Source organism: Neophocaena asiaeorientalis, unplaced genomic scaffold (assembly GCF_003031525.2).
Source record: "Neophocaena asiaeorientalis asiaeorientalis breed wild unplaced genomic scaffold, Neophocaena_asiaeorientalis_V1.1 scaffold649, whole genome shotgun sequence".
Taxonomy (NCBI): domain Eukaryota; kingdom Metazoa; phylum Chordata; class Mammalia; order Artiodactyla; family Phocoenidae; genus Neophocaena; species Neophocaena asiaeorientalis.
Genome location: NW_020173202.1, coordinates 1,116,973 through 1,131,639, shown reverse-complemented (window position 1 = coordinate 1,131,639; position 14,667 = coordinate 1,116,973). Strand labels below are relative to the sequence as shown.

The 14,667-nt window shown below is 43.0% G+C and overlaps 1 protein-coding gene across 1 annotated transcript in view; it reads right to left on the bottom strand.

The window, feature by feature from the left end:
* Nucleotides 1-172: 172 nt before the first annotated feature.
* The window catches only part of CEP43 (centrosomal protein 43), a 28,961-nt gene continuing 14,466 nt past the window's right edge, over nucleotides 173-14,667 (bottom strand). Inside the window, exons 9-15 of the mRNA XM_024744916.1 lie at nucleotides 14,446-14,453; nucleotides 7,893-8,111; nucleotides 5,759-5,871; nucleotides 4,259-4,327; nucleotides 2,826-2,865; nucleotides 1,870-1,966; nucleotides 173-308 (exon numbers count right to left, since the gene is read on the bottom strand). Coding sequence (XP_024600684.1) covers nucleotides 234-308; nucleotides 1,870-1,966; nucleotides 2,826-2,865; nucleotides 4,259-4,327; nucleotides 5,759-5,871; nucleotides 7,893-8,111; nucleotides 14,446-14,453 — 621 coding nt within the window. The 3' untranslated portion in view covers nucleotides 173-233. The remainder of the gene's footprint in view (nucleotides 309-1,869; nucleotides 1,967-2,825; nucleotides 2,866-4,258; nucleotides 4,328-5,758; nucleotides 5,872-7,892; nucleotides 8,112-14,445; nucleotides 14,454-14,667) is intronic.

Here is a 14,667-nt window from a genome sequence, read left to right as displayed (position 1 = left end):
CCCGGACCGGGGCACGAACCCATGTCCCCTGCATCGGCAGGGGGACTCCCAACCACTGCGCCACAAGGGAAGCCCAACAGTTAATTTTTTTAATATCTGTAATCTTTTTGGAACACAGGCACCAACAGGGAGCAGACATTCCAGCAAAGAGAGATTGTCCAGGATAAAAAAAAAAAGAACTGATCAGAGTCCTTTGTCCCTCTGCCGATTAGAATACTTCCTTCTTTCATCGCCTAGGCAACATCTTCCAGATAATCCGCAACGTCACTGAGCTGGGACACAGTCAGGTCCTGTGTCAGGTCATCAAGCTTCGTTGTTCAAAAGAAAGAAAAGAACTAGTGTCAGGATGCAAGCAGAGTCTTAAACGATGTTTAACATCTACGCTGTAGCTTAAGCGCCGTCTTATGCTCTACAAACTGCTGCACAGGCAGAAGTCCTCGCCCTCACTTTCTTCTTCCTTTTCTGAGATTTTTTTGAAAGCTGAGCTAACAGCTGAACTCTACATGAACAAGAAGACTGGCTGTTAAAATAACCCATCTGTAGCTCTTTTTGTAACTTTAAAGCAACATTTTCAGGCCTCTTTAGGATGACATAAGGTAAAAAGAGAAAGACAAATTATTACAAACTTATACCGTCTCAGGAATTAGAGAAGGCACGTTATATATTATCACTTAACCTTCAGAACAAGCCTGTGAGGGAGGCATTGACACCTCCTCTCACGAATAAAGAAACAGGATTAAAGGTTGCAGCTCGCCTGAGAAAGCACATACATAAAAGAATAGGAACGCGGGCCCAGATTCATTATAAAATGCTGCTTCTCTCAAAGGCCTTCTCCCTACATGACAGTCCTTGACAGCCACAAGCACTTGGAGAGTCTTTCCTCATTCGGGAAAGCAAGGTTCACCTCCAGGCTGTAGCGACCTACAACCTCAAAGGCAGACTCACCCACAGTTTACCGTGGGCACTGACATCTGATCCTGAGATGCTCCCTTACATCTCAGATCTATCATACACCTAGGCATCTTCTGCTCTCTGCCCAAGCAAAGGTCAAATGTGACTCCAAAACGCACGCCTAATTTCACACCCTGACTCCCCGTTTCTGCTGTCTTGTCTCCCTGCCTGCTCAGAACACTCCACACCCCAGTCTCTGCTTCAGCTCCTGCATTCACAGGGCTCTTATATACACACAAACCTTCGATACTGACGTCTCTTAAAAGGACCTCCTGCCTACAGTGTCTACACCCTGAGGTGGTCGATTCTGACTCTCATCCTGACCCACCATGGCCCAGTTACACCCACAGCAATTGAAGCCCCAGTAATAACACGCCAGCATTTCCCAAGCACTCGGTTAACAAAGCAGGCGACAACTGAAAACAATTTTCCACGTTCATTACAGACGTTCTTTTCAGATTTGGACCAGGAAACTCCATCATAAACTTTACGGAACTGCTTTCCTCCTCGTTGGTATAATTTTTTTTTTTATTGGCGTATAATTGCTTCACAACGTTGTGTTAGTTTCTGCCTCACAGCAAAGTGAATCAGCCCTACGCGTACACACATCCCTCCCCCTTAGACCTCCCTCCCCGCCACCCACCCCACCCATCTAGGCCATCGCAGAGCACCGAGCTGAGCTCCCTGTGCTATACAGCAGGTCCCCACTAGCTATCTGTTTTACACATGCTAGTGTATTTACGTCAAACCTAATCTCCCAATTCATCCCACCCTCCCCCCTTCCCCTCCTGTGTCCCACATCTGTTCTCTAAGTCTGCCTTTCTATTCCTGCCCTGCAAAAAGTGTAAAGTTTTGAAGCTTTACAGTAACTCAAGGCAACAGGCACAGACAGCGCTCCACGGGAGAAGCACATCATACTTTATCACTGGTATTGACGTCATCTATTTCCACAGAGAGGTCTTCCTCGATCTCTTCACCAATACTTAGCTCACTTTTTTCTGAGCGATGGCTGGTACTAATTTCAGGGGGAAAAAAAAAGAAAAAGAAGAACTTTGAATATAAACATTTAGAGAGAGTAACTAGCATTCTTCAATCTTTCATGTAATTATTTTAATTCTTTAAATAAAATAGAATAAACTATTACACATCATTAATTCCATACATCTCATCTCACTTGAGCCTTAAAATAACTCAGCAAGGGCACAGGAATAGTCCAGTCCATTTACCAGATGAGAACACTAAGCTTCATACTAGTGACTATGGTCACAATGGCATGAAAGAAGCAAACCCAGATTTTAAAAATTTCATCTCTCAAAAAACTGTATGTTAGGAAGTAAACACAAATTCTAAATTGGGGGAAAAAAACTATCAGTTACATAAAATTCTCAAACTCTGATTTAAAATTTCTAATCATATCTACAACAAATATTACTTCCAAATTAATTATTAGCCAAGTCATAGGTTATATTTTCTTTACATACATAAAAAAATTACCTAAAACAAAATATTAAGAAATGTCACGTGAATCAGAAAAACCATTTGAGGGGGCAATTTGTTTAAGCCGAATGTAGACAATTCCCCCCACTGAGATCAGAAAGGGGAGAACGAAAGCACTGACAATCCAGTGGCCTAACTGCTTCTGCTGGCTTCTGAGTCGATCCTTCAATGTTACTTCCTTTTCTTATTCTTACCAAGTTCCCTGCACATAATACAGATGTTCTTATTCTAATGTAAAATCAAAAACACGCTTCAAAGTCCAATGTATAATTCTGGATTAACTAAGACTAAAGTAAGCACCAACGTAATTCTGTCATACTTTCCTGTTCAGAAACTGCTTACAATTTAGGTATTTCTTGTCCAACCGTTCTTCTCACCTGTTAAAATCATCAGCATAGTCGTCTTCCTCTCCAGTCCCTGGTAAGTTTAAGAAAAGATACATATGTTGTATTTATAGAAATACACCTCACAATTTATCTACAGTTAGACACACATTTCCTTCAAAAACTACACTACTGAATTATATGGCATCATTAAAAAGAACAGCTGGGCTGCAGTTTGGATTTGGGGGAAACTAACCACCCACTCCCCCACCTTCCTCTGGCTTCTGTAGCCAATTCAAGGACAAAATAGTCACTGAAGAGTGGGCTGGAGCCTAACATTAGCCTCTGACTTCCTGGTCACACATACAAGCCTGTCCTGCAAGCCAAATCCACCCACAACCTGTTTTTCTACAGCCTGCAAGTTAGGAATGGCTTTTACATTTTTCAATGATTGTAAAAATACAAAGAATACTCAGAGACTACGTGTGGCCCACAAAGCCTAAAATACCCATTCTGTCCCTTTACAGGAAGAGTTTGCCAACTCGTGCTTTACACATATGAAGCACCTGTCTGTGAACATGAGTGCCTTTGACTAATATTTTTGTCTCCCCAACTAAACTGTGCTCTAAAGCCTTATTCCAGAAGCGTCAAGGTTCTGAAGGCGGTACGGTGCCCACAAGTGGCCCAGGGCACTCGGAGGCTTCTCCTGCGGCAGGAGTACCGCTCCCGCTGCTGCTCCAGGCCACAGGACGGGGCACAACACCCCAGAGTTCCTGTTACACGTCCATCCCCATCAGACTGACTCCCTGGGGCCCGGACCACGTTCCGCCAGCCCCAGGGAAGCGCCCCTGCCTCGGCACGCACTGTGCTCGCGGTCCGAACGGCAGGCTCTCCCCTCTGCCTGCCCCAGCAGGTCTCGCAGGGCAGTCACTTCCTGGGAGAGGCTCCCCCATCGCCAAGGCTAGGCTAAGTCAAACTACTCCCTGCTTCCGTAAGGCTGCGGCCTGACTCTTCTAACACTCAAAGTACCCGTAAGGCACCTGTTTGACAGCCATCTTCCCGCTAGGTTTAAACCCCACAAGGACAGAATCCGCTGTGGTTACTACTCCCTCCACCCCTGGCCGACACAGTAACCCTGGATACATAAAAACCGTCCAACCATCTGTGCATGAGGTGCTCACGGTAGACTGACTGACACTTCATTTAAGATTTTATTCTAAAAAATAATCGCCTTAGGGCTTCCCTGGTGGCGCAGTGGTTGAGAGTCCGCCTGCCGATGCAGGGGACACGGGTTCGTGCCCCGGTCCGGGAAGATCCCACGTGCGGCGGAGCGGCTGGGCCCGTGAGCCATGGCCGCTGAGCCTGCGCGTCCGGAGCCTGTGCGCCGCGACGGGAGAGGCCACAACAGTGAGAGGCCCGTGTACCGCAAAAAATAATAATAATAATCGCCTTAAAGCAGTCCATACTGCAACTGGAAATCTACTGACCTAAACCAAGTGATCCGATTTTATCATTGACCAATTTAAGATCTTTCAGAATTGTGTTTCCCCTTTTACCTGTGAACAGGAAAAAATAGTCACATTAAATTGACTTTTAGAATATAATAGTCTCTGAACCATGTCAACTTTTTTTTGCAGTACAGGGTTTGTTGATACATCATAACCAAAAACTAAGAAGAAAATTACAAACTGTGCTTAATTACACTGCATTATGCATTATTATGCATTACACAATATAATACGCTTACACTATGTATCACACATCCCTTTTTTAACCACACTATTACATGTCCTTTTTGTAGCCATACTACTTTTTATTGGAACCTGACCATCAAAATCATTTTCTACCCAACCATCAGATATCAGCCTTCTATAAGAAGCCCTACTGGGTATGAATTCATAGACTACAGTTAATTATTCTCATCAGTTTTATTTTTCCTTTGAACTTCTAAATTTTGCTTCAATTTAATCGCTATTTCATTTACCAAACTTATCTCATTGGTTTTTATTTCTTCAGTGCCCAGTTCTCAAGGCCCTCTCTAAATCATTATTTCCTAGTCAGTATTAAGAGTGACATGATCATGACACTCTGGATTCCTTCACTGAAGGTGACAATACCATGGGAAAGGAGAAGAGGGAAACTGGGCCGAATTAACAGACTCATGGCTAGTTTACTTTATGTGCCCCAAGAAATCCTACTACAGTGGTATCACATACCACAAAATGGTTAGTAAGTACTACGAGATTATGCAAAACCCCACAGCAATTTCCTAATAAAGATCTACTCAAAGAGGCACTCTGCCAATTAAATCCTAATTTAATTGGATTAAATTAAATGCTAAACACTCTGCCAATTAAATCCTATATTTACTATGACATAGTGTACAAAGCTCATCTGTATTACATGTTTAAGGCTTTGCTTTTTAAATCCTTGGTCTTGTCACCATCTGTGTGCAGAAGGAGAGCCGTGCCATGTCTAGCTGACAACCCCTACCTCTGCTGCATACAAAAAGATACATCTGATCCAAATCCCTAGAGGGAGAGTAGTAGTTTAACATTCCTACGATGATTACTGTGGTATCTGCAGAATCTATGAAACTAAGTTTTAAAAATTAATTGTAAGTAAATCCTACAGAAGTCAATTTAAATGTCCAGAAAAGAGAGATGGCTTAAAAATTATAGTGTCTATTTATTATAGAAGACGGTTAAAAAGTCAATTTCCTAAAAACATTTCCATGGCATAGGAAAAGCAGAATACAAAACAATATAGAGAATAGGCCCATGCTCAAAAGAAATTTTAAAAATAAAATATTAACAGGAAATATCACTGAGTAGTAAAATTATGGGCTATTTTTATGATTTTACATATATTTTCCTGAAAAAATATACGATGATCATACACTACTTAATTAATTAGAGAAAAAAATATCATCAGCATTCAAAGTCCACGTCTTCAGTCAGCAAACCTAGGGACTTCCAGACACTCACTTTCAGAGTCTTTCAATGAGGGAGCTCCAGTAAGGGAGCTGAGTCCACTTTTTAAGGGGGGGGCGTCCGAGAGCGATGAAAGGCTTCCTACTTGCTTACTAGGTTCACTTCTCCTAGCAAGAAACAAGTGTACAGTTAAATGGGATTCTTACATTCTGCCATTAAAACACAAGCAGCTTGAATATATCTTGTAGGCAACACAGGAGCTGGGAAATAAAGAATATACATTTCACAGATTCAAAATCATGAAGTACACCTGGCAAGGCAAAACAGACTAAGAATCACTGCAGATTCGCGCAGGAAGTTCCCCCTCTCTAGAACTGCGTGCGACGTCTCACAAATTAAACCGCTCCGCTTCATGGGCTTCACTGTCGGGGATTTTATCGGAAGCCCCTTCCGTGGCCCAGAGATGCAGGCAAGCGACAGCGCAGAAGCTGACGAGCACAGCACGACAGCCCAGACGTGCCCCGGAGAGCGGGCCGCAAATGACGCCACCAGCTGACCGCAGCACACAGCCCTGACCGCCAGCCTGCAGCGGACGCGGGGCAGTGCCCAGCAGCCCGCAGGCTCGCCCTCCGGCCCGGCGCCCTCTCACCTCCTCCGGCGCCGCCGGCACGGAGGTGCAGCATTCCAGGAATTCCCCCCTCCCGCTCTTACTTCGTTCATCTTTCCTCTTTAAAACCGGATCATTCTCATCGACACACGCACGCGCTACTGTTCTTCGCAGTTTAACATTTCTAGCCCCACGTCCGCTCTCCAGCCACCGCGCATCCCTCTGCACCCTGTACAGGAAAACTCATCAGGAAATCATTCTGCCACATACAGTCCTCTTGCCTCAGGCTTTCCTGAACCCACGCTAACCCTTTAACACTGCCCCAGGGCCGCCGGCGAGGGGCATCGGGGCTAAGTGCAAAGGGCGACTTTCAGCAGAACTTAACTCAGCTGCTCACTTGGGCCTCCTCCTCCAAGGACGCCTCTCCCTCCGGTTCTCTGGGTCCCCTTCCCGCTGCAGTGCCCCTTCCTTGGTGATCTCTTCCAGTCTCCCGGCTGTGACCTCAGCCAAGACTGATGACTCCCTAATTGTCACCTCTAGCCCAGACCTCTCCCTGAATGCCCACACCCACACCCGAGAACAGGCTTCACCTTTCCACTGACAACCTTCTCGAACTCGCTGGTCGAGAGTGAGCTCTGGACCGCCGCGTGGCTCACCTGCGCGATCCAGCCTCGCTCCCCCTGCTCTTCACCTCGATCAGTTGGAAAAACTCCTAGTTACTCAGCCTGGGAAGAACCCTGGAGCTGCCCTTGATATTGCTTTCCCTCTCGCACACTTACCAGCAAATCCTTTTGGATCCAAACTCAATACATCCCCTACTGCCTATTGCTCACCACTTCCGCCATCACCCCTCACCTGGAAAACCCTAAGAGCTTCCCGCCTGGAGACCCAGCATCCAGGGGGGCCCCGTCACCGCGCAAGTCAGAGCAGTCACGCTGCTGCTCACAGCCCGGGGCTTCCGGGCCCCTCGGGTTCAGGCCAAGCCCTGCGGTGGCCCCGGCCCCTGGCCCGACTCCACCTCCTGCAAGCTCCTCGGACCCACCGCACCACTCCCCTCCGCCTGTGCAGGGCTCCGGAAGCCCAGCTCAACGCCTGGCCTGCTCTCCCCTCCGTAAGCTCGCCCTTGAGGTGAGGCCTTCTCCGACAGCTACTGAGCACTGGCCGCCCTCCACACCCACACTCCCGCCCTCCGCCGTTCCATTCTCTCAGTTCCTGTAACACGGGCTGCATCTACGCGACACAGCACCTGGGGACTCCTAACTTATTGCTGCTGCCGTCCAGAGTATGAGCTCCCGGAAGCAGAGATTTTGCCTGCTCCATCACTGTTGCACCTGTACCTGAAACGGTACCTGGCATACAGCAGGCACTCAGTACAAACCTACCTGCTGAAATCATTAACATCTAGGTCCTTCAAAACTTGGAACTGTTTGACAACATAAAAGGCTTTAATGACACAAAATCAGACTTACAAATTCACTAATCACAGAACCATTGGTAGCTCATTATTTCTTAAACATAAAACATTTAGAAATTCTATTTTTAAGCTGCTTGTCTGATAATATAAGAGCACAGGTTACTCACCAACCATAGGTTTTTTCTGGTTTAGGAATGGGATCATCAAAGAAAGAATCTCCTTCCATATCATCTTCATCTGGACAAGGACCAGCTTTGTCTTTGACATCTAGACTTTTGTTGCTTAACAAGGATCCAATTTTTGTTTCATGGGCCAGTAAGTGAAGACTACTTTTGCTCTTTGGTTCTGATGATGAGATACTGGTATCACTCTGACTAGCATCATTGCTGGTTGGCCTTCTAGAAAAAGAGAGGGAAAGAGAAAAGGTCTCCTTGGCGAAATAAAACTTTAATAAGACATCTTAAATAATAAAAAAAGTCACGTGAACATACGCAGTTCTGTGTATGCACGTGCATACACACGTGGGGTCTTGCAACTGCATGAGGTGCAGTGGGACCCCCCGGACCTACCAGTTCATCCCCAGGCTTCAGAGCATAACTAACTTTTGAAGGGGAAAAACGTCAAACATGTTTGTACCATTCCTCTCCTCCCTCCCTAAATGGAAATACCTTTACCTAGCCCATTTATACACAAACTTTCCCATTTCCTCTTACATATGTATCACTGCTTCATAAATTACCTTAATATGTTTTCAACTGGAAAATAAAAAGCATTACTAATAAAGGATATAAGGAAGATTAGTCCATTATCATTAGTTCATCACATAAATGAACCAAGCATTAAAACAAAGTGGTCGTCAATAAAACTAGTTTTCCATCCAGTGCCAAATACAGCGGACATCAAGGTGAAAGATGCCGCCTTTACCGTTCACATTTCTAAAGTAAAGTTTTGCTAGTTTTACCACTGGTCTTTAGACTTTCAGAGTAACTCCCCATTCCACACCTCCCTTCAACGTCCATGGATGCATGTACTGATGTATATGTCTCTATATATCTGAAACCAACATACAAAATCCTCAAGCATTTTTACTCGTCCTACTGATCTGGTGACGTTAGCAGAAAACACACTGCACACTGTATTTCCCTGTTTTCGGGCAGCCCTAACCCTCACAACCTAATTTTATTCTATCCTTGGTCAGATTTCTTTTTGTCTTTAGACACTTCTATGTCAACAACATAAAAATAGTAACAACGAAACCAAAATATCATGATAGTAATAATAAAAGTAGCTAACATTTATGGCAAGTCTTCAAATGCTTCCCACGTGTTACCTCATTTTAATCCTCAAAATAACCTTATGGTGTGTGGGGCAGGTTCTGTTTTCTCTGCAGAAATGGAAAAGGAGATGTAGAGACACTGCAGTCACTTGTCAAGCCAGGGAGTAAAGGCGTCTGATATCAAAGTCTGATTCCAGAGGTTAGCTCTAAAGGGCTTATGCTCTGCTATCAGGTTGAGTCATATGAAACTGTAGTTTTTATGGGTTAAGAATGACAGTCTCCCAAGATTCAGCCTTCACACTACACAGAGCAGTGCTGCCTAAGATACCGCAGCGTGTGAGACGAGCGCTCTCCTGAAACACGGGGTGTGTAGCGTAGTCCATACTCGGCTACTCACTATGTCATTGTAAGGAATTTACTGTTCTCAGGCACGAATTTCCTCAGGAATTGAACCACAGTAGTCTTTCCCAAGTCAAATTATTACCAGGAGGTACGAAAAAAGGGATGGGCAGCTGGGGAAAAGTGGTAATAATGAGGGTTAGAAATTACTCAAGGAGACACTAAGGATGACTGCCCTTTCAATCTGTGTATAGGCAGGAGGTGCTATGCAGTAAGATATACACTTATAGTTTTACACTAATTAGAGGCCATGATTCGTTGACAGAAGGTAAGGTATATGCTATACAATTTTTAGGGCCTTGTATAGAGCCATACATTCCATACGTTATTAATACAGATACATCAATGGTTGTAAAAAGAGATGTCTGGAGAAATAAATACCAAGTTATCGCCTTTTAGACAACATAGGATATTTTCAAAGAAGCAGACACATTTTCAAATTTCCCAATAACTTTCTTGAAGTTTTCCTATTATTATCAATTATAGAGAAGCACCATCCACCTATGTATTTCTTAAGTATATTCATGCCCGTTATAATTTCTGATTTATAAATATTTTAAAAATTGATTTATATCTTTTCAAAGGAATATGCATTTGGAAATAAATACCCTGCATTCTTGTGCTGTTTAAACACATTTATGATTACAGATACTGAGACAGTGAAAGACTGTCTCCTTCAAAACATCCGTGAGAAAATTCAAAAGGACACCTGACATGAAACGGACAAATACAAATGTAAAGCACATCACAGGAAACAATCGTTATTCCAACAAAGTCTCTCCTCCCCATGAATTCACAGCAACATAATTTAAGTCCATATAATGAACTATCTGAACTTAATAACCAATATAGATCCATGATTATTTTTGACAGGTTTTAGTCTTGCTATGAAACAAAAGACTAGTTTTAGGAAGACAAGTTTCATGGAGTAGCACATTATGATGTTCAACACAATACGTATTTTTTAAAATAATAATTTGTTTTAAAATTATAGCTCTATTTATCTATGGAGTAAAATTAAACTTTAAAAACACGCAATCTGCTTTGGAAGCGCTGTCAAAATCAATTTCTAAATCACATAGGAATGTGTCATCACTTCGTAACTATGGCTCATTTTTTATCAAAAAGACCATTACCTAACCGGGTTAGTAATGAATTCACTAAACTTAATTCCAAATATTTTTTACTGTTAAAAAAAAAATCCACACTAAGAGGAGAAGCATTTATCAAAACATTCTGTAGACTGAAACAAAAGTACTGCAAAACTTTAAGAGCAATTTTCCATGGAGGAAGTCCAAATTTTTTGAGCAACAACAGATCAACTCACGATGCATATACCCTGGGATCTATTTATTTTTTTATTTTTTAGATTTTTAAATGGTAAGTTTAATGATGGAGATACACATGGGGTACAGAGAGACACCAAATACAAACTTAAAAAAAAGGAAGCTTTAAAATGTCTTCTTGGAGGTAAAGATGTCTAAGCTGAGTTTTAAAAATAAACAGAACTTTGAAGACAGGAGTTAAGGACAGGGTATTCTAGACAGTGGATTAGCTAGAGTAAAGGCACAACACTGAGAAACAACGGATATGCACCAAGAAACACAGAGCCCAGAACTGCTAAAGTGTGACGTTAAAGCGAGGCTCAGCAGAATAAAGACAGGTCCCAGATCACAGAGATATCTCACGGAGGAGTCATGTTTGCATATTAGAAAGATCACGTGACTACGTAAAAAACAAACCTGAAGAGCCAAAACCCTTAAAAGAGGAGAACAGTTAGGAGGCTGTGTGAGTAAAACTCCAAAAAAAAAGGTACCAGGGATTTAACTAGAACTGTAGAAGCAGCTGGATGCTGTGTGTAAATCCCAACTCTTCTATGTAACTTAACACAAGGCCCTGATCTCCCTATGCTTCCATTTCTTTATCTGTAAAGCTGGCATAATAATGCTGACAAGAATGACACAATATCATTCCATTTTGCCTATGAGGAAACTGACAGCTAGAATAAGGATTAATTAGACGGGACAGTTCAGACAAGTATATACAAGTTAAGTTAGCAGGACTTGGTAATGGATTTAATATGGGAACTGCGAGAGGAGCGAGATTTAAGAATGGCTCCCTGTTTCAGTTTTGGAGACTATCAACTGATACTGAGAACACAGGAAGAAGAACTGGTCTAGTGAAAATAAGGTCTATTTCTCATAACTGAAATTGAAATAGACTGGGATCTGTTTAAAAAACTTTTATCATGGCTTAAGACAATTCTCGTACACAAACTTCAGTTACTTAAGTCTCTATCACCTAGATGTGGACAAATTAAGACTCAGGATAAATCTAAACAGCTAAGATTAAGAATTGTTTAAAATAAAGAAATGCAACCAAAAAAAAAAAAATTCCTATGACAATGCCTTAGAATTCATTCCCTGGACAACCTCAGAAGCCTTGGAGGTTATTACGGGTTAAACTGCATCCCCCCAAAAGGTAAGTTAAAGTCCTAACACCCAGTACTTCAGAATGTGCAGTCATTTACAAGTAGGGTCACTACAGATGTAACCAGTTAAGGGGAAGGCACAGTGGAGGCGGGCAGGCCCCTAACTCAATACGCCTGGTGTCCCAACAAGAGAGGACAGGCACACACAGGGAGAAAGCCCCGTCAACATGATGGCAGAGATTGGAGCGATGTGTCTACAAGCCAAGGAGCACCGAGGACTGCTGCGAGCTGCGAGAAGCCGGGAGGGAGGCCGGGAACAGAGTCCCAGCCTCAGAAGGAGGCAATCCCGCAAACACCTTGATCTCAGACTTCCAGCCTCCAGAGCCGTGAGACAGTACACTTCCGCTGTTTCGAGCTACCAACTTTGTGGTGCTTTGTTACAGCTGCCCTAGGAACTAAGAGGTCATTATAATAAAACATAACAAAGTCTTGTCTTTCCAGATAAGGAGGCCTACTGCACAGCACTACAGCAGTCACTTAATTCCTTGGATGGACCCCAGGGCTAATAAGCTTTATGGTAAATTACAGCCAAACTGTAAAGAAGTTCTAGTGTATGTTTAATTTTCTACTAGTATACTTACACATTCAAGATTTCAATCATTTCTAGATTAACAGCAAAGCAGCATCATAAAGAAGTTTCACAGAGAAATAACTACCAATTTTCCAGTAGCCAAAAACTGAATTATCAGTAGAATGTCTTAAAAACCTGGAAAAAATAATTTTGTTTTTCTAAACTAAAGGCTTAATCTGCACTGTTCATAACGGAGGAACAGCAAAACCAAAGAAACATCCCCGTTTTGCAAAAGTATTCAAAAATACTTGTGCAATTCTAATTCTCTTCCCCGCCCATACTTCAGCCTGCAGCTCCCCTCCCCGACTCCGCCAAAGACAGTTTGTGACCCATGACTTACTAATGAATTCTTTAGAAAAGTAGTTTTACTACCATTGTATATGTGTGTAAAACACACATATATTTAAAGGTTTTATTTACTTATCTAGAAAGTAAACACTATGGAATTTGAAAACCACAAAACAGACATACAAGCCCCTCTTTCTAAAAACTCAGTTTTTCTAAAGAAAGGCTATCCCTATGCCGTATAAACAATCTGTAATTCCCACAGATGCACGTGAGAACCAATGTCTGGCTGTGAAATCGGCCTGAAGATTACCCTCTGTCCAGCAGCTCTGCTCTCTTACCCTGTGCAGCCAGCTCGCAGGTTCAGCGGACAAGAAGTCTGGGATCTGAAGCAGAAGGCCTGGCACAATTATGGGTTATGGGCCAAGCGCTGGCATCTTGTTCACCCACATGCATTCCTTCATTGAGGGGGTGGTGTGTGTGTGTGTGTGTGTGTGTGTGTGTGTGTGTGTGCGCGCGCACGCGCGCACATGTGTGTGTACAGAATAATACTGTTTTGTTCATCTAGAAAACCCTAAGGTGAGACTATACTTTCGGGGATCATTTCTACAGCTCGAAAACCCGAAGGCAACCGCAAAAGATGCGGAAACACACTCTCCCAAACGTACACAACACATGATCCCCATCAATGCCCTAAATCAACATAAAGCTGGGTTTATCCCAGAATTTTGAAAACAAGGAACAAATTTAGAAATGTCATTTATTAAGAACTTGAAGCAAAAAAACACCTCAACACAGATCAGTTTTAAAACACCTAAAAATCGATTATGAAAAGAAAGGATAACCTTCCATGCTACATTTAATGTGATGATTAAAACAGCTTCGTGTTAAAAACAAATGAAAACATCCAATACCTTATTTAGTTTTTTCAACTGAATGGTAAAAACCTTAGTGGAGCCTACCAAAAGTCTGTTGTAATAAATAAAATGCATTTATTTTTTTCAGACAACTAGCACCATGCTTGGTACAACAAAATGGTTCCCACCAAAACAGATTATTACGGATGATACTTTGGAAGTGTTAATGCACATTTAAAATGTTGAACTCGTTAAAGAAATGCCCTCCCATCTAATATTTATGCATCTTGTATTCTAACTCTTCTAGCATCCTTTATTGTCCTACAACAATAACAAAAAGAAACGTAACTTTTATTTTTACTCAAATTAAATTAGTTCAAAACCCTTAGATTTTGCTTTGCATATTAACGGGCTTACGATACTAAGTACAAACCAGTTAAACATGTAACTGATTTTTTAAAGTTCATTTCTGATATGAATATAGCTTCTCTGAAAACAGCCAGAAGTCTCTGAATGAGCAGTTAATACTTGTGCCTTCCCGCAGGCAAAAGAAACGGTAAGACACAGACACTTCCTACTGGGCGCCCTGGGCTACCACTCCCAGCTCTGCCCACCCGAAGGTGCCACTACCTACCCTGTGAACGGCTCCCCCTGGAGCCTGGCTGTGGACAACCCCCATGACCAGATGCAGCTTAGGTTTTGGATTATTAAGATGTTAAGAAAATTAGGATACTAAGGGTACTGGGACCCTGCTGCGTGCACAGGGCAAAAGGTGAAGGCAGAGGGAGGGGGAGCTAACGGCTCCTCTGCTAGGCTGGAAACAGGCAACGCTGGGTACAACACGGACTTCTTATAGATGCAATTTGGAAACAAGAACAGGGAAATAGAATGGAAAAGGTTTCCAAGTTGCTGAGGAAGTGTTTTGGGCTCAGGAATACAATCGTGAAATAAAAGGGGCCCGACGTGCAGCCTGCAGCTCCAGAATAAGGCCTGTGCAGCCTCTTCAGTCACCCGCAGAGCACGTGAGAGGGAGGCGCAGAGGGAGGGCGATGTCTGCACCCTC